Consider the following 22,034-nt stretch of genomic DNA (forward strand, 5'->3'; position numbering starts at 1 on the left):
TCGACAAATAAAACCCATTTGTATCTTATAAAATTATTGAAAACACTATTGTTTTGTGCAAACGGAAACGTTCATACTTTGCCTTGATGCAAGTTTAAAACTATTTCAACGTTTATTGAAAATATCTAAAGAGATCCAAATGTCTTTAGAAAACAATGTGTTCCAAATCATTGCACCAGACAAAAAAAAACCATGTTTTCGTTTTCTTAAACTGTATTTTATTTCCTATTTCTCAAATACTGTCAACAGACTTCAGACTATTGTCGACAAGAGTATATTGAAAAGATTTCAGAATGCGTTTTTTTGATAAATGAAGTGAAAATAAAATGAAATCGGTAAAAAAGAGGTAGATACCTACGTATCAAGTAATACACTTATGGAAAACCTATACTTGTTTAAAGAAGCTTCCAAGTAAATGACTTGAGCACTTAAAATAATTATTACAGTCGGATTTCAATGGAACAACTGCAATAAAACTGATTTCTTTTCTATTTATCGCTACAATACTATACCGAGTGTATTTTGTTTTTTCTGGTTCTTGAAATTAGATACCTATAACATATAATATATTTATATTTTTCTTTTTCAAGATTGGCGTACTCTCAAAGGATTTACCGAGGAGTTTTGTATGCCATTCGAGTTTGTAAAAGAACAGTCTAAAAAGGAACTAATATTTTATCGTTTATCTATAATAAATCCGCCGTAATAAATGTGTTTGAACGATTCTGATAGGGAACCGAATGAAATCCTCTTTGGGACTTCTATAAGTTGTTGAACTCTATTACATAATGTACAATACAAATATATTTTTGCTGATTGTCTTTAAGTAATAATAAATAACAACGTTTAAAATCATCAGACCTATTCCAATTCTTTGAGCCAGTTATATTTTATTAATTACCAATTATTATTGTATTGTATTATATCATATTTTTTAATGAGCCTTTTAAACAGCGAGTACACGGTTTGCTCAATGATAAATTTATGTAACTGTAACAACACACGGCAGTGTTCTAAGTCACTTCGGCCATTGAAATCAATTATTTCAAACTACTCGTCAAAATTCTTTAATAATGTAAAACGCAATCGAAGTTATAAACCGTTAGTGGCCAACCCACTACTTATTCATGGTCGCAGTCGAGTGAAAATGGTTTTCAATCAAGACCACAAATGTCAAGAAATGCATATAATATTATGTTACTCAACACTAATTGAGGTGCTCAGATGCCAAACCAATTAACTTCATAAAATGAAATTTTTCAGGACAGGCAGTTAAATTTATTTGAAACAATGTATGTAAATACAATTGCCAATTTTCTTAGCGCACTCAAGTGATGAAAAATTCAACTATGGAGTTATTTATCTTGGCCACTGAGAACCTATACGTTAAGCTGTTGAGTGTAAATAGCAGTAATAAGTGTTAAGTGTAATAAGAGTTAAGTGTTTTATGAAAGTCTCAATCGTTTTTCGCCTAAAGAGGCAAATCCTTGCGCTCAATGTTTGCCGTTCGGCTGTAATTATTTCCAACGAGAGAACGCGTTCAAAAGCAAGTGATCTTTACCTGACACTTTGTGACTATCGACACTTAGTGTTTCAGGTTTAAGACAGCCATCGGCGAGGATTTAAAAACCAAAAACTGTCTGCGGTACGATATTATCCATCGAATTTTGCACGCGTGACACACACACATACCAAATGCTTTTTACATGTGTTCAACAACCGCGACGTCGGTTTGTCAGGCTTTGGGTTCCCAAAACGTCTCTCTTTTACTCATTTATAGCATGGTTAAAATATATTCAATATTAAATATTACACTTAGAATCTCCTAAACAATTATATTCATAATAAGTTATTCGAATTATAGTCGTAAAATATTTTATTTATTTTTCTTAAATTAATTAAAAAAATATGTATGTACAACAAATTGTATTAAAAATATTGCCGGGTAAAGTTTAAAACTTTAATTATCGTCACCATCTTAAAAACCATTTTTAAGACCTAGTCAAAACTTAAAAAGTGTGTTGTGAATTATCATTAACCAGATTTAAAATATAAAAACCTAACTAATAAAATATGATGTCATATAAATCACATCATACGTTTTACAAGAAAACTTGACTAAATAACCATTTTTGTTTTTAAACGCTATACACTCTCAAGCTTATTCTCCTAAAAACTACATAATATTATGGTATTGCCCATAAAAAAGTTTAACGTTATGATCAGATTCTAGAATCCTTAATTTTTATTTATTATGTCCATTTTATGTGTAATGAAAAACACTGCGTGCATTTTCCGGTAAAAGAGGTTTACCCCTCCCCCCCCCCAAAAAAAAGAAGTTACAAAAACAATTATCAAAGCACTTTGCGGTTGAGACAATCGAAAGTTTGAGAAAACAAATCAACGAGCACAGGTGGTTTAAGTGTTTAAAGTTTGAGCGTGATAAATATTGTCTTGTGGTTATAGTTTATAAGTATGATCAGGAGTGCTCTTGTTTTATTATGAACGGGCATCATTATTATTATTATTCGTGTCATCTGTATTGTCTTTATAGTAAAATATATTGTTCACGTTTTTTATCGCTCCGTACAACCGTTTGGCTTAATAATTAATTTTTTATTATCATTATTATTTCAAAATAACTATGACTATATAACACACTATACTATACGCACACGTATTTATGTATATATGAATAAACGCATACATTTTTTTCACTGTAAAAAAACTTGTTGATTTACATACGGAAAGTATACTTTTGCCTAATCGTGAAATAATGCCGGAAAAAATATTTTTGCCATGTAAATGAACAAACCGTTTTTATTTGGACCGTTCCTCGACAAATCTATGACCGTAAATCAACGACGCCTCCGTCGGTGTTTTTATTTTTCATTTTCGTTTTCGTTTTGCCACTCAAACTCGCCAAGAGGTCAATTCATAAATTTCACATAAACGTTGTTTTGGCACTCCTAAATGACCATTTGGTGCTCGATCTTGGTGAGTCGATAAACGTTTAATATAGTAATTACATTGAGTGTGTGTGTGAACAACCCTTTAAATTAAATTCAAACTGCGTTTAATCGTTGTTAACTATTCCTTCTTATGCTCAAAAATAACGTAGGTATTCTCGTTTAGTGTAAATTGCAAAGTGACTATACTGTATGGGCTGTGCATTGAGTAATTTATATTCAATACACGTGCGAACGTACTCTGGTAGGCGCTTCTCCGATCGTCACTCGGCATACGGTAATAGTTTGAAGAAAAATAAAGTATATAAAGCTACACGAAAAAAAAGTATAGTTTTTTTTTTTAACTATAAAGAACAGACGGTCGGAGAGGATAAGCAAAGTTTACGACCTCCTGTGCTTAAGGTGCATAGGGTGTGTATAATATGAAGACCAAGAGGCATTCAAAATTGAGATAGTAAATCGTCCGAAACGTTTTGAGAAGAAAATAACTTTAAACTTACTTGATCTCCCTCTTCTCTCTCTCTCTCTCTCTCTATCTTTCACTTTCTCTCGGTCTACAATCTAAACGCTTTTTTTTTCATAGGTACGTGTTTTATTAGATAAAGTTGTCTTCTCCGAATTGGCGAGACCCGACACGCTATAATAACGGTATAATATAATATACCATACTTAAATTTACTTATTATATTTTTGCCGGCAATAAAAACAAGGCGATTAACCGAAAAACTAGCAGGAAACGCGCTTTAGCCACCCATTCGATTTTGGGGAATTTTTTTATAGGAAAACAATAAATCAGAAAAACGCATAAAAAAAATTGAAGCAACATTAAATTAGGTTGAGCTATCAAGAATAGTAAAGTTTGGAAGCACAATAACACTAAAATATTTTAATCGGTCGACTTTGTCTCGAGAACTCTCTCATAGCCTTATGCGTACCTTACACGTCATCATAATAAAATCTCAAATGTAAGTTTAAGAAATTCTAAAAATTTAACTATATCAATTAATGTATTGAGCGGATACGTCGAAAACTCCATTCCCTTGCCGTTTATCATCAAATAATATGTCTTAGTTTTACAGCTGTTTTCAGTGTATTATAATAACATATTATATGAACGGGTTACAATCGCAATAATTATTGTCTCACAGATATGTATAATAGTTTAACACAGTCCGTTGTCGCCATGCCCTTGCCGTATATCATTCAAACAACCTCCTTTATTGGGGCAAACTCGGTTATTCTTCATTTTGTGATTTCTAGTACTAACATGTGCGTTTCTTTATGTGTGAGCTGCTGAATCGGCCCATCCCGTTTTATATATTTTTCTTTCGCTTTTATTGTTATTGACGACTTCCATTGTAAGCCCGCTCTCTTGTTTTTAGACACTATACTTCATATAAAACAAAACTCAGGCCGGCAGCTGTCGCATTCGACCATTCACGTTGGGCGCCATGAAATTTATTAGCCGAGCGAGGTTTGCCTTTCAAGTCCACCATTCGACATGATCCCGTGAATATATAAAGAACAGGCGTGAAAGCAAAGATTAAGGTCAATTTTTGTAGACTATTTTTAACGAATGGACTTATTGACGTTCAGGATGTTTTATTCTCAATGCGAGTCAAAGACCATGTAGTAGCTCGTTACAATGATCATAATCTTTAATAAATATATAATGATTGAAAGGCCTCTGACCTGTTGACTCGGATGTTGAATGGAAACATAAATTCATCAGGTATTCGTTATAAAAGCCGGTACAGTGGGGTCAAGACTAATCCGTCTAGGTAGATAGGCCTGAACTGTTTAAATTATCATGCTAAATTAGTTTGTCTAATTTTTTATTACTTAAAATATCCTTTAATTTAACAACGAATATAGTATTTACTAGAGCTGTGCTCTAGTTATTAAATAAAGTCATACTTTTGCAATTAACCTAGAATTAGAGAGACGTTTTAAATAATTTAAGTAAAATTCAAAAGCTAGAGTAGAGGGTTGACATACAGATAACAGTTAAATAAATCAAATTGAGAGGCACAAAATTATTATTGTACATTATGTAACCAACTAAGTAGAGCAAGTTTTAAGGACAGTTTTTTTAGCTTCGATGCGGAGCTGAGAAGGTATTGGATTTACAATGAGGTGGTTTTATGTGCTTGTAAACACGATAACTGTTTTTGCTCTAAACTGATTTACTTGAGTAGTAACTCTATAGATCCGAAATCGATTGGTACTTTGGTGTGTCAAAAGTCGAAAAAAAAGATAATGATGAATAAATGTATGATATGAGTAATATCATATGTAATAATAAGATATTACATATAAAGTGTTAAATATGTCAAACTATATTATATATATTGCACACCAAATTTTTTAAAAAGTATGGAAAAATAATAATAGAAATGATAAACTATTTTTTTGGCTAATAACCATTAAAAAAAAATTTTGCAAAACTGAAATTTTAAATATTTAAATACAATTTTTTTTTTAAATTAAATATTATTGAAATAAATTGTTTGTTAAAAATAACTTATTATGACAGTCGATCGACAAAACTTATTAGGTTAATAGCGAAGACACGTGTACAGGTGTTCAAATAGAGCAAATTCAGTTTGTCACTTGAAAAAATATATTTTAGTGACCTTAAATATATTTGTTTGATATATGCCTGTGTCGGTTGGTTATTGCGTCTCAATTCATATTATCTAACACATATCTATAATAATTTTAAACATTTTAGTTTTTGCTAATGACTAGGCGGTCGGTTATATTCTATTTGACAAGTAAAAAATTAAAAAAATTATTAACGATTTACCATGGACAAACATTTGATCTTTAAGATTTTATTTGCGTTAGTGGTAATATGCGTAGAAAAATGTAAAAGCGACAAGTTAATTCAAATCAACTATCTTTGGCAAGCACGGCATTGGAACGAGATGACGTGGTTCAACAAGTTAATAAATACACCCGTCAATAGGAACACCCATATGGACTTGTTGAAAAATCAATTATGGACACTACCCGACCTCTGGGTAGTGTCCAAGTTGAAAATAATTATTTTACTTATGGAATGCGGTTACGGCAAACAATTGATCGACTTTCTCTGGATAGCGACCTACACGGTGACCGAGTGCAGGGAATTGACAGAAGACGGTCAAGATTATGCCCGAGATTGTTGGCTTAAACTCGAAGACAGTCTCAAAAAAGGTGCGCTTACCATGTTCAAATTGTCGCGCACGTACGACCAGATTATTAAATTAGACCGCAGGCTTAACAACACCAATCCGTTTTACGGCACTCTGTCGCTGATTCACGGTTTTCTTATGGAACCACACGCCAACGTGCAAAACGGTCTGACAGCATTAAAGGCCGCAATTGTCTACCAAGATATCAAAGATTTTGCTAAGTCCTTGGGGAAACATTGGGACGGTACCTGTTACCCAAAACACTCTATCGTCAGTCAAGAGGAGTTACAGAACGAATATGAAGATCAACCTCGCACTGGAGACGACACTGCCATACCGATCCTCTGTGATTTTTATACAAACAAAATGAATTATTCCATTGATTTCATAACAGGACATTTACACAGTCTCGGTTATCGTTACTCGCCCAACACGCATAAAGCTACTTTTTCTGTTTTCAAGCTCAACACCGCGAACGGCTCACTAGAAAATTAAGTAAAATAAAAAAATAGATAAGATAACATTTAAGAATTTTTTTTTTTCATACAGAAATTGTAACCGGTTTAAAAATGTTAATAAATTGCATTAAGGGAAACGGAAAGCGCTATTTATTAAGGGGCAAAAGATGCGGGCAATATTTGACAAAAATTGATCTAGTAGCCATTTTTAATATGCCAAATAATTTTAATGCGAAAAAATAATAAGTTTTTCTAGTTATAATACATTTAAAGTTCTTCTTTTGGAGTAAAGGTGACAATTTGATAAATAATTACTTTCGTATTACTTTCTTTTTCTTAAGTGAATTTCACTATTTTTTCTAAAATCGGACTTTTAGCTCCCATAGAAAATATTTTGAACTATATATAACAAAAAATAAAAGGTTTAAATCTGTTCGGTAGACACTTCTAAAAGTGACTTTGCGTTTTAGTCTTTGTTTGGAAAAAAAATTACGCTTTCCATTCCCTTTAAATATGTCATGTTATTTTGTTTCAACTTAAGGTATAGCACATTTCACATTGTATTTTCAACAGGAAAAATTAAATTTAATAATAATATTTTAATTTTGTTAGGTGTTCAATAAATGTAATAAAACTAGATTATATGTTATTAAAATGTGTTATTATTGGCTTGAACAAAAAAACAGTAAAAGCACATCTATGTACAATTATTACCTTGACAGCCAAAAGGCTATCAAATACCTCTTTTGATATAATTTAGTGGTACAATTTTTTTGTCGTAACTTGGTAAAATAATTATTGTCGTGAATTAATATCAAGACGATGATCTTGAAGTGTCATATTTCAGCTTTAAGAATCTTTTTTTAAATTAAAAATGTTAGTTTCCCAGGTTAATCAAATGAGATAAAAAAAAATATTTATTTGTATCTATTATTATTTGGAATTAAACCATATAGGGATCTGAATTTTTAGGGTTTTCTAATTTGAATAGATTACTATTGATTGGGAGAAGGCGGGATTAGACACAGTACTATATATAGACATACACATTGTCCTTTGTGATTGTGCTGACACAAATTGGAATTGTTTCGTTGGTGCAGAAAAGTTTTGCCGTAAGATCATTATTTAACTCCATGATAGGGCAAACCAATATTGATGAGAGTTTGGAAACGTCGACGCTGACCGTGTCCGTTTGTATCCGATGACGGTAAACAATGACAGATTGCTCCATTATCCGCGATAGCGGTACCATTTTCTAAAAAAAAATACCCGAGGCCCTGGTCCAAGTTTTCCTCTCTAGAATTCGAGTGATTTTATGCACTTTCCGGAACTAATAGATATATACGAACTTGAGTTTATAACATTTACAGACAGTAATGTATAGTGTACTTTGATGAAATAAAAATATCATATCATGAGCACCACCATGAATTGGCAATAACTTTATAAGTCAAACTTACTTTATCAATTTAATATGTTATGTTAAAGAAGACCAATATCTTAGAAATACTCGGTTGATAAATATTGTTTTTGCAATAGTCTACAAAGCTGCAGAGTGATGTTATTGTCTTGCAGATCTAAAAAAACCAATATACTAAAGTATATTGGTTTTTTTTTAATGTTTATTTAAAACATATTATTTTACTGTTGACACAAAAACACAAATATACAAACATTTAATAAAAATTGCGTTTGTTACTTTCGCCGTTTTTAGTTTTTGTTTTAAAGTGTTTTTTCTTAAGACATTAAAAAAAAACACATTTGTAAAACAATATGTCCTCAGTTCCGCATCCAGGCTAAAAAACACATCATTGTATAAACAACACCTTCTCAAATTTCAGCTAGTACCCAACTAAATTAATATTATTACAAGCTACGCGTTTTACTTTTTACACTTTTAGCGCATTTACCTACCTTATACAAATGTGTTGTTCTCTTTTATCTGCTATGTGCTTCCACGATTTAAGTAACATAATGATATATTTGATTATACAGATAAAAAACGTTTTGACATTTTGCTACCTATACCTTCTGTTGTTGTGTATGGAGCATAGACCTATAAAGATTTATAGGTCTATGGTATGGAGCGGTTCATACGTTTTTCCATAACAGTGTTTATCTATAATTCATTATATGTACTAGACCATTCTGTAATCTCCACGAGGTCGTGCACCGACGTTTCTACAATAATTGTACCGTTCTCGAATACTAGTTCCAGACGCAAATTATCCAACCCAAAGTATGAAGTTCATGTAACGCACACCTAACTGCAAAGATGTCGTTTGTAAATCACCTGTATTCCCGTTGAAATTGCCTTTTCTGTGCTTTTCATTCGTGCTACGGTTGACTTGCTACCGTTGATTGCGTACCGGTATCGACCATAAGCAATCGAATATAATATTCAAAAAATAGTCCTAACCCAATGAAAAATGCACGGCACAACTTTTGTTTTATGTACATTGCATACATAGTCTGAAATGTTGCATTTGAATTCATTCCCCAGACGTTACTAACCGATCAAACAATGAAATTGTATTATGTGTTAAATACGGTAGAAACAAAAACCTGTAGATTTCGTTTGATCATAAAACGCTATAAAACCGACGATAATTTTGGATAGTTTTAATAAAATCAAAATGTGATTTCTTGAAAATGATTATCTTTCATTTTGAGAAAAAGTAAGATTACATTAAAAAAAAAGCCTTGATGTGCATGTTTTATGCCACGTGGTAACCTATGGGACTTACAGCAACTTTTTTTATCAGAAATTAACTAATTATGTGATTTCTACGGTGGCCTATTTATAATGGAGGGAGGGGTATGGGGATAGATCCCCTTGGCTTTTTTAGAATAGTTAGAAAACAGATATAGCTAAATGTAATATTATATGGAGAAATACGGAAATCTTAACTACAAAAAAAAATGGTCAAAGGGTGGAATGATATACCCCATATCCTCCCCATAAATAGGCCACTATTTTTTTAATTAACCTTTGATTAGAATCATATAAGCAGATTTATGTTTTGTAGTCAAATCGTTATGAATTCATCTTCCGACCTAGTGGTGGCTAAACTCATCTGTCAAATTATCACCCCAAAACTGAGTTTTGTTTTTTTTTACTTCAGTAAGTGGTAACAATATTTGTTGAAGACTACACGGGCAGGCCGAGGATCGTAAAACACTCGGGTGCCGCGTTTATTTTTTTTATCGAAAATCGAAAAGACTTTGTCGTACCCGCCAACTTATTATTCTCCACCTAATAACGGTATATTACTTTATTATTATTATTATATATACCCTCCTCTGACGGTCGCCGCCGGAGTAGGTTTACCCGGCACTCTGTCATTATCATTGCTGCTACACTTCACCTCTCCTACATGTTCTCTCGGGAGACGAATTTTTTTTTTCTGCAAATGGGTTTACTACACGTTTTTCAATTCCCCGCAGAACGGTCGTAAAAGGAACAGCGTCTCCAATGAGACATGGACGTCGTAAAATTGTCGCCTGGTCGCCGTCGTTCAATTTTTGGAAAAAAGAAAAGCATTCGTCTACCCCCCCCCCCCTTAAGTACACTGTACTCGTATACCTAATCCTTCGCCGAGGGACCGGATAAGTACAACTTCTCCCCTCAGCTGGCCTATTTTACAAACGACACAGTCTTCACACGTTGGTTTAGTCACGTTCTGGTGATAGATCTTTGGAGGCCAAGCATAATATGATCAAATAAATATTTTGACTAGTTGATCAGACGGCAGTGGAAATCGGTTAGATTACTATAATCGCGTTTGGATTACATATACCAGCTGGCGCAAAAGCCAAACAAGACAATATTATTTGTCATGTTCGCTATAATGTTCTAATTTCTGGTCCTACAAGGTCTATCATAATATCAATTAACTGAATTTTATTTAATCAAAACTTTGGGATTTCCCAAAAAATATAGGGCCATCTAAAATATGCCTACTAACGTATAGGACCAGTAAATTTTTCTTAATTTAAAAAGTCCATTGAATATTATATTATACATTACTACTTAAGTTGATAAAACTCTAGAATATACCAAAATAGAAAAAATATTCTAATATTGTAATACAACATAAACATATGTATTATATTTAACTAAAAAATTGCAACTATTTTAAGAGAAAACTATAGTGTAGGGCTTATTAGATGAATCAAATAACTAGTAAAATATGCTTCTTGTAGAATTATTGTGTTCTTCATTCTTCGCAGACGAGTCATGTATTTAAGCAAATTATTTCGAAGAACTGGATCGATAATAGCGTCTGGGAAACATTTTAATCCGCAGAGAAGGTTATAATCGATGAACGTGTTGTCGTTGCCGAATTTAAACGAAGACTACTAATTTTTATTTATAATTATTATTCTCGAGTTATTATTATGATCATTATTAACTTTAGACGTTTTTAATTGCGGCCATTGTTTCGTTTTCGGTAAATTAACTTGGCTTGGCTTACAATGGTTTACTGCGTTTGGAAAGGTTTTCCTTAAGCACAGAGCTGTGTATGCTTGGCCACGAACGCTGTACGCATACCACGTGAAATACAATTTGTTTCCCCCCTCCTATCAGCTGGTTTCAGGAATTAAAAAACTACAGGTTCTCTCTCGCGGCGTGTTCCTATGGCCTATAGTATAAGTAAGGTATTACTAATTCATTGTTGTTTCATTTTAGTTTTATCTTGTATTGTTTTTGTAGTGTACTACTTATTTCGCATTGTGGTGGTCGACGGTGTACAAACGGTTACATAGCTGTCGTGTCTAAGCGTTTTATAAAATGAAAAAATGATCAGCCAAAGTGCAAGAACACAGTAAGAACGGTATAAAGAATATACCTGGATGGCAAAAGAAATAACAACGGTCGGAAGAGGATTTGAAAGTTCAACGCGCGCGTCCCGAGGATTATATTAGCTTTTAATTTACCGAAAATACTTATGCCGGTGAACCGTCTGGGTTACCGATAAACGAATTCAATTGGCGAAAAACTTTTAAACCGCAATCGTACGCCGCCGGCTGTATAGTAAATAGTAATGCGGACAATTGTTGTAATATACTTAACCGCCGACCCCGGAAACTTTTGTACATTTCAAACGGGCTCAATCTCGGCAAGGACAAGAAAAAAGGGGAGGATTTTAGTTTTACAGATCAGTCGCAATCGTTTTATACCTACATACATATCAAAAACTCCAACGATTAACTTGACCCCGTGCACGTGATTTGCTTGAACGCGATTGAATGACGCGTTTCACTAACTCTAGCACATATTGTACTTACATTAACCGGAAGTCGAGAAAGATAAACGGAAACCGCGATCAAGACAGTGTTCTTTGTTTACCGCAGTAAATGTTTTTTTTATTTATAACTATCGAGTCTCCCGTGACCCGTCTACTTTAAAAATAATAATAAAAAAACATTTAACTTATTGCTTTTAAAACATACTCACAAATGTATTCTGGTGTTTAGTTTGCGCTGACGGTCTGGTTGTTGTGACCATACTGAATGCGTCGCTGGTTTCTTTCTAGCCTATTCGTATGATGGTCGATGATTGCAACTCTATTTTATAAATCACTGATCGTCCGCTCGTCTCGGTTTCTCGACCGCGGTGCTTCTAATGTTTAATGTGATTTTTGTGAACATTATTCGTTTTAAATTCACTTTCGCCCAAACATATTGTCTGTCAAGTCCTTATCGTTACAAAATTGGAGAAATATATTTAATTTTAAATCTCAGTAATTTAATAGAAGATCTAGGATTGAACCAGGGATTTCAGTTCACTGCTCAGAACTCTATGCCGGTAAATGAGCGGCACACTGTGTTATGTATACAATATGTCATCTATTTTTTACTGAAAACCATAAAACTCTGGTCGCCTGTCTTATAATAACACTACAGAATAATAAAGTAACAAATTTAAAACAAAGTTTACATTATTTGTTATGATGTATTTTTGTATGGCATTCTGATAAATGCTTAACTGATTTTACACTTGTAAAATAAAACAAAAGACAAATACATTTTAAAATCAAGTTACACCTTTGGAAGTGTAACATATATTGACGGTATTCTATACGATTATTTAATGAGAATTTACATCACATTATAGTTCATTCGCATTACTCGCATAACCTGTATTGTTATTTGTAAGGATCATACTCTAATAAACAAACACACTGGAGAGAAGCTTATTAAGGAACACATGCTTAAGCACATAATATATACTTCACTCCGCAAACTTTAGTAACGGCAAAGTAATATCCGGTTTCAAACTACAGTCTGCCGTTCAGCACACTTGCCTTTCGATAGCTTTACAGTTAGTGAGGTAATATAAGGTCTGTTCGTCAGTCCTACTCTCTTTTATTATGTATTATGTTTTTTTTTTTATGTACATCAAATAAATATTCGTTACTTGGTAATTTTTACTTTTCAATCAAAAGATCTATTGAAAATTTTAATTCTGGTACGTTGAAAAGTTACTTAGTTGCGTTTTATTGTGAACAGAGTAAACGTGCAATATGAAGAATTCAATTTGCAATTTATTTCGTATTTCATTGGATTACAACGTTTCCTTCGCAGGCTAAGAAAACCGAAACAAGGAAAGGTATATATGAGATGAAAATTGAGGGGAGAAATGTTATAAACGGAAATCCCAGTTAACGCCGTAATCGAAGAAGCCTTATATATTCGGTTATTGGGCGCCACAAAAACAACCGACTAAGTTCTCAGATACACAATTGCATGTAACTCGATATATATATGTATATGGTACATATATTATGTTTCATTTGGTTTTCACTTTCCTTGAGACCGCTGATTGTTCTCGGTAAAAGCATTCAAATAAAACGGATATTTGTCTCTTGCAATACTGTAAAACACAGCATATACCTATTCTGTATATCTAATACAAAGTGCTAAGAAAACTCTATCCGACACAAATATATATCCGAGACCATAGCCATCAAAACGAAAACACTTTTTCATATTTTTTTTTATAACTAACACAAAAAACGGTATACTAACTTTCGGGTCATCGACGAAATAACGCAGTGAAATCGTTCAGAATTTTTATCGAATATTTCATTTCTTAGTATAAGATACCTTTTGATATCGGTCAACAACAACAATTTACAATAAACCCCTTATAAAATTGAAAATTTTTTAAATTTATTGTAAGATTTAAAATGCGTCCACATATAACATGTTCCTATAAGATAGATTCAACAATTTGTTTTATTTAATATAAATTATGTATGTAATTACAACATTTTAGGATATAGTATGTGAATCTTATAGTTTCGGTATTTTTTTAGAAGTGACAATAAAAAAAATGTTATAATCGTGTATATTACTCTTCGTCAAGGGAGTTTGTGTCGTCCGATGGGAGTATAAATATCATTATAGGTAGTCGAGATTAGGTTCTAAGACTCGACCGTTTTGTATAATATTATGGTAATCGGTCGTCACTCGATCCACGCAGTCTTATAATATCTATATTAAAATACAATAAAAGCGTTTTGTGGCACGTCATGTGTTTTTTACCCTGAGCATTTGCCGGATGTTTGATATGCACATAATTTTTCCTACGTTTAGCATATTGTGAATAAAAATATTTGTAAAATCAAGGAAAACACTTGAAAACATGTGGAAAACCTGAACGCAGCGGTTCAGTTTTTCTGTGCTTAAAAGCACATAAATTATGCGAAATACAAGTTTTTTTTTGTTAAATTTTAATAATAATTTAAAATATTTTAACAATTAAACAAAGATAAATAATAATGCTTCTCTTATATTTGTAGTTTTTATTATCTAGTAGATTGTTTAGAAAAAACAAAATTTTAAAACTCAAGTGTCCTAAGATATGTAAACTCATGTAAGACAGACTTTACGGTAAATCTAAATAAATCTTAAGCCACGCAACTTCGACATTTTATCAATAACATTACACTTTATACTATGTATCTACATCCGAGTAAAGTCCATTTGAGTAAAAATGTTATTGAACGTGTTCGAACTTGATTTCTGCAACAAACCTAATATAATGGAAAACGAATCCCAAACTACTTCTCTGAAATAATAAAGTGTATATTTTCCACGGGAAGATGTTGCCGGAATAAAATAACACTATTAAGGTTTACATTGGGACAATACTATTTGTGGATTGCTACTTAAACAACACTCTAGCAAAAACAGAAATGCTGATCAGGGATCCAGAGCATATTGACTTTGGCGAATGACACGACATTTGACTTTGGTGTTGGGCGAAAAGTACAATACAGTTTCTGGGGTGGAAAATAAATTAACACTATACCAACAGAGAACAAAAACATAAGGAGTAGATGTATAATATGATTATTGCTGGTGTGTTAAAAGTGTGTTCTTATGCTGGAATCGTGTTTTCGACGCGCTTTCAATTAACGATTAACACACACACCGCATTACCGTTAAACACACATAGATAATAACTTGAAAGTCTCTAAGGAGGAAATTTCAAGATGTATAACATATTGAAATAATTCAGCGAAATCGTTCATGAAACATTTCTAATTACTTAAATACTTCAACGTCAAAAAAAAAATCGAGCATAAAATAAAACTCTAATTTATGGATGATTTAATGGATATTATATAATGTTCAGTACAAAAAAAAAAAAATAATAAACCAGCTGTATTAAACAATTTTTTTATTGACTAGTGAAATTATTTAGCCGAACATTTAACCTAACACGAATTACTTCGAGTAAATATATGAAGACCAATTGCACATAATCCTAAAAGTCATAGTAATTCGGCTATTAGAGGTTTGGCTGTGTAAGACAATAAAAGATTCTGGTCAAATTCAGTCGAAAATTTTCTTATCAGTAGAGTTCCCTTTAAAAAAAAAATCCCGAACGCTTATTTCATGTGAATACAGAAATCTACAGATTAGAATCTCATTACATATACCTAGCTAGACATATTTATTTGGTTCATTAAAATAAAAAAGCGTTATCCAACCAACTTATCAGCTATTCGTTAGCCGATTCAGTTCATGTCTATATGACGTTCAGGATGCGGACGCAGAATTTAGACAATTAACCGAACAAGGTACCTATTTTTATCTTACATTGTATAACTTGTATGTAGTATAAGATTATCGACTGCAGTACTCGTGGTGGTTTCTATAAGTCATGTTTGGGTGTCACCAAAACAAACATTCATTATTATACAACACAAATCCCGTCTTAACGTCGATGGCGTGTACCTACGTGAAATTTCTAGGCAGCGTTTTTTTTTTCTCAGCCACAGCCACAGCCAACACCTATACCCTAGTAAATATAATAACGGGAAGTAGTGATTGATAGCCGTTGGGTATTTTGCATTTTAATATTCGATTCGGAAAAACAAAAGCCTCGGGGGAAGAATTTGTCGACTGCCTTATAGCTGTTATAACAATATGAAATACCAAGTACCGGCAAATTGACGGCCGCTCGCTAAGAAAAAAACGACGTGGCATTAATCATTTCAAACGCCATTATTGCATCTTTTTCAAACCATCGCTTCGCTTCACTAGTCATCCGTTTTGAGATTGTGTGAGATTTTCATCTTCTCATAATAACGCTATACCTAATGCGGCCAGAAATTAAGATACTTGGGTCGGTTGGCCGATAAAAAAATAATATTATATTATATCAAACGAAATTATATTTCATGCTCGATTTAATAGCAATAACGCCGTTTCTCGTTATTATTAATAATAATAATGATATAATATAATATATTTAAGTACATGTAAATAAATATATATATATATATATATATATATATATATATATTATATTTTTTTAAAAAGAAAAAACGCCGTTCTATACTTTAAGCCATAAGAATACCGCAGACGGGTTTGTAGAAAATGTGTTCGTTATTCTCAGAAAGTAAAATATACATGGTACTACAGTATAGTTATACGTTTTATTATTCTGGTTTTCTCTCTTATTCAAGTGTCAGTTGAAATATGATTCAATTAAAAATTAAACCAATTGTATAAAAAAAAAAAAAATTAAATTAAAATAAAAATATTATCAATAATCAGTTGTCAGTTCGGACATGCCTGGAAGTACACGAATTTTGTTCTTTAATTAAAATATAATATTATTGCTAAAAAAAAAAATTGAACGCTTGGCAATCGTCGAGTAATCATTTTTTTTATTCACAGATCAACTTTAATCAGTTAAAATCGTCATATTGTTATTACACTGCCGGCGGTGGCGAACACAATGAACAAAGTAAACGAACCGTCGTTTTCTTTCATAATCATATTTTACAGTCTCAATCGCTTACACAAAATTTGACAGTCTCAAAAGTAAAAACAAAACCTGCTCAGCCAGGTAGGAGAAAACATTACATAATTATTACACTATGATGATTTATACCGAAGCGTGTAGAATAATGCACCGACTATTATAGTGTTAAAAAAAAAACCATTTCGGCCATATTTCAAAATTTATGGCTTATGCAAGTACTCGGGTAACGCGTTTTTCCGTTTTCCGTCGACGTTATCAGTTTGGTGGATGGCAGTTGAAATGACCGCAAAATGGCTGCCTCTGACCTTTTTATTATTTCACTTTTTTTTTTATTTCATAACGCGCTCGAGATTTATCATGGCGTTAACTTTAGTTTTTGCATTTAGTTAAAGAAAACGGCTTATTTAAATTGCTTTCGGATGGAAATAGTGTTCTGTCACCGCGGATTTAACTCCGTCTTGCGGCTACCGTGGTTGTGTGTGTGGGTTTTTTTTAGAGATAAATACCAGAATAGACAATCGGAGTAAGAGAAAGAGAGAGAGAGAGAGAGAGAGAAAGAGAGAACCGGTAAGCTAAAAAACAAATCGGATTTTCTATTATTTATATTGGAGATGAAAATGTTAAATTATCGTTCTGGTTTAAAACCGATCTTTCCAAAACGAAATCCAACGGTAAGCAAAATAAATATAAATTATTATAGGTAAATATACCAATGTTTCACTTTTCGAAGATATTTTTGTTTGTTTGTATAATGAACGTAATTTCTGGTATATATTTTTGAAAAATCCAAATAAATCATTATTATTCTAGTCGCGTTTGCGGTGATTCATTATGCTATCCGTCTTTAATCTAACTTGCATATTATTTGAATTGCCTACATTCTCATAGTCAAAGCAGTGGTATCGATTGATCTTTCTAATATTACCAATTTTTTTTTTTCTTGACAAATTATTCGGGAACACGTTTATATTTTGCTGACAGTTACTCATCGCTTTTATTAGACATATGTTTTTTGGGAGAGGATTGATTGGTGCAAATTCTACGGTCGTGTAGGAAACATACCAGAATCAACCACGATTCCCGCTCGGGTATTTCCAAATAAATGCCCTCACGTTGTTCCTCACGTTGTAGGGACTACCAAAAATAAACTATACATAATAAATACAATTAGATTATTTTTAGATTAACTAATGGAAATTTTGGTCTTGGTTTAATAACAAGATAAATTATAATAAAAATTGAAATTATCGATATTATCAGCGGCAGAATTACAATAGTTGTAAGTAGCTTCAGCTGAAGTACAGTAGTAGAAAGGAGCAGCAACAGAAGTACAATAGTGGCAAGTAGCAGCAGCACAAGTACAGTAGTAGTAATAATAGCACCAGCAGAACCACAACGGCAATTAACATCTTTACGGACTCATTTTCCCGGAGATACGTTTTTCTCGGATGCCAGTTGGAAAGTAGTATATTATTTGTTTTGCCGACTTCGGGTTTTGACTTCGACTCGCTGCAAAAATCAGGGTCCATGAGAGGACTCTTGATTTTGCCCACTTGCAAGCAGATCCACACTGTGCAAATGGCTTTTCATATCGATTAATCCGGGGTTCTCATCGTTGTTCAAACTGTCTTCATTTAGTATTGACTGACACGTTGTCCCCAAAATAATCGAATAAACGACTAACAACACAACAACAGTCGAGTACAGCATTGTAATTAGTTGTAAGAAATGTTTTATTATAGACACGACAGCAAAATCTAGTAAATATACTGTGTACAAATATTGTGTTTTGCACTGAAACGGTTCATACAGATGTAATAACAGTAATGGGTAGGTATCAACAAGCCGTTTAAATACATGTCTACATATTAAGCGTATTGGCCAGCATATAAACCTTTGTTAGGTTATATAAACCTGTTAACTCAATATATTTGTGAGTTTTCATTAGACTTATTTTTTCTCTCGAAAAGTATCAATTGCCCATTTTTTAAACACTCTTATATTGTCATGGTCCATAAATGTGATTTTATTTCTAATAAATTTAATCCATTACCTATAATGGTATTGAAATAATATTTTGCTATTGGATATTTGCTTTTTATTTGTTTCTTACTCTGTTCTTTGTTGTGTGTTATATCCGAAATAAAATATGAGATGTATACTGGCATTATCTACTATTTTAGTGTAAACGATTAAAAAAAAAAAATACTATTTTCTATTTACTCCCAACCTCCCCAGCAGTTGGCCGAGAGACTTCCTAAGACCTTAACCTAATGTAATTTATTTATTTATTCGTATGGCGCCGGGTGGTGGTATTGATACACTAATCTTTGTTTATATAACAAAGACTCGTGTATGCAAGGAAGGCTGCGAGCAAGCTACCACCATCTTCCTCCACCTAATGTAATATCTAGCAAATATAACTAATCACGCCGGAGTACCACCACTGGGCGTTTTCTCCTATCAAGCCTCAGAGCGAAATTTAAAACCCTTTGGCCGGGTACGGTTGCATGTATTATTACCGGAAAGCCAAATAATAAGGAATTAACCGGCCCCCCATCGTCTTAAACGGGTAATTAAAAGGCACCAAGACGGTTGTCCCGATACCTGCCTGGGCGTTGCACGGCAATGTTTTCTTAGGGACTTATCGGATTGTAATACACGACGTGCGTGCGAATCGCCTTGGAGTTTATTTGAACGTGGTTTTATTTCCGACAATAAAACACCGTTCTCGAATCAACTGTCTGCGAAAAAACACAAGTATAATATAAGAAGCTTAAGGCGTATACCTACGTTCTGTGTGCGTTCGTTTACTCTGGACAAGCGAATTGAAATAAACCGAACGAAACGCCCGAGTAGGTATTAAAGAAGGAAATCTTTCTAAGAACTAAACACGAACGGCGACAAGAATTTATATATTTTGTTTATTATGTACCTTACTCAGCTGCACGCCCAATTAAGAAGTTAAAACTCTTAACGCCTGAAGAAACATACTGTTGTTAAGCCCGTGTTGGCTTATAATATTAAAAATCTTTCGCCCGACGCAGTGCGATGTGAGAAAGTTTAATTGGCCCTGAACTGTGTGTGTTATTTTAAAAGCCTTTTGGAATGTTTAAAATGTTAATTCGTAATGCACATATTCGTGTTTGTCGTTATTAAAAAGTTCAACACAACTGTTGCGAATCGTCGGATAAGTGCTGCAAAGTCTTTTTTATTTGTTTCGAGAAACGCTAACTTCATTTATTAGCGTCGTGTATAAAATATTAGTCACGTTTATGTTAATATTTGTTTTAATAATCTTCGTCTCAAGTTTGTCTGTATATTATTATGTTGAAATTTCCTTACTCAACGTGGGCGTTTGGAATTAAGCACAATTTTGAAAATGTCACTCGACAGTTAAATGATACAATTATACTTTGTACTAACTTTATTAAACGCCAGCTGAGCCGTCGGTTACACTTCAAATAGTAGTAATGTATATTTATTTTGCACGGCTCTCTGTGTATACGATTTCGCTACACAGATGCATCCGGTTCACGTCTGTATGTAGTTTAAACGTTAAAATACTATTATATTATTATAGCAGTATAAATGTATTATATAATTTTTTGTTTTATTCTCGCTGTATTTATAATTTTTTCGCACTCGATAAGAAATATGTTTTCATGAATAGCTGATATTATTACAATACAGTATTTCTAGACTGCAGGTAAAACGGCACACCATTGATATGAGCATACTTCCAGTGGGTATATCGAATAAACACATAAAAATAGTTTAACGGTTTCATCGATTTGGTTTGATCTATTAAACCTTATTTTTTTTTTGTTTTCGTTAACAAGATGTTTTTTCTATTTACAGTTTGTGGATTTGGCACTGAAGAACAAGGACCTCGTTTCACAGTTGAACCACCCGTATCGGTTTTCTTTTCCAACGCCACTGGTGCTCGAATCGAATGCGCAGCCGAAGGAACGCCTCAGCCTCTGGTCAGATGGCAAACTGTCGCCGACGGGAAGACCGTAGCGGATGTACCGGACGTTGTTCGCGTGGAAGGCAACGGCACGCTGATATTCTTACCGTTTGCCGAAGATCTGTATTCACCGGACATACACTCTGCTGCATATCGATGCGTGGCCCACAGTCGAGCCGGCACCATAGTGTCTCGTTCCGTTTTTGTCAGAGCCGGTAAGTGTTGTAATACTATTGTTATAAGTAGGTATACCAGTGAAATCGTAGAAACCAAATGTACCCGACAACGCAAAATAAATGAAATCAGAGAGGACAGTTTCAATGTAAACAAAAATGAGACGGCCATGTTCTAGACCTGCTATAATCATCATAATAATTGCATAGATTGCTATCTAGGTACTAAGCATGTCTATGGAGATGAGAGCATAGTGATAAGTAACAAGTGATTACTGATAAGCTGTCAGTGAAAAAATATTTGTGGTCAGAGACACCGACTAAGAGATTATTAATATGGATATGTTTTAGGACTGGGGGTGTGAACATGAACACTAGCCGTTGATGAGGGTGACCGAAAAACATTTCCATGATTCAATGTTTTTCTGTAAAATGGAGAAAACCAGAGCAATATTTTTATTATCTAATTCATCATACGAAATTCGTATATTTTAAGGTTTAAGACTGTAAAATCTTCGACGGACAGGTTAATCTGGTTACCCGAAAATTTCATATCAGCTCTAATGCTCGCAATATTTTACCAACGCGAGTAGTTTGGCAATAATACGGTTTAGTCAAACGTTTATACAATATACCTACTTAAAATTCAAAAACTAATTTACATTAAATATCTGCTTTAAATACTCGAGTACTTTAAATATATACTTTATAACGGTAAGCCGATATCCGGAGGATATCTACACTATTATAAACTTTCGAAAGTGTCCGGAAGTACTTGCCCTTTTTAGCCTTCGTAGAGATGGTCGAATTTAACCCAGCTTAATATATATATATAATATATGTCACTCTCGTGCTAGTATTGGCGAGTACCAAGTCTGTCGGTTAATGAGACGGAAAAACTTATTGAACCACGGTTAACACGTGCTGACTAATTCATGAGAAACACCGCAACCGTCGAACCTTTGGCCCGGCGTGGCATTTGTCCCATACATTT

The 22,034-nt window shown here is 33.2% G+C and overlaps 1 protein-coding gene across 2 annotated transcripts in view; it reads left to right on the forward strand.

Annotated features, from left to right (window-relative positions):
- LOC126844662 (cell adhesion molecule Dscam2-like) overlaps positions 1–22,034 on the forward strand; it is a 152,844-nt gene that overhangs the window by 31,933 nt on the left and 98,877 nt on the right. For both annotated transcript variants that reach the window (XM_050583017.1, XM_050583018.1), the window contains exon 3: positions 20,759–21,082. In XM_050583017.1, coding sequence (XP_050438974.1) covers positions 20,759–21,082 — 324 coding nt within the window. The remainder of the gene's footprint in view (positions 1–20,758; positions 21,083–22,034) is intronic.

Source organism: Adelges cooleyi, unplaced genomic scaffold (genome assembly GCF_023614345.1).
Source record: "Adelges cooleyi isolate 19-005CV unplaced genomic scaffold, UGA_ACOO_1.1 ACOO_flye_CR_arks_rails_tigmint_CR_PRNA_651, whole genome shotgun sequence".
Taxonomy (NCBI): Eukaryota; Metazoa; Arthropoda; class Insecta; order Hemiptera; family Adelgidae; genus Adelges; species Adelges cooleyi.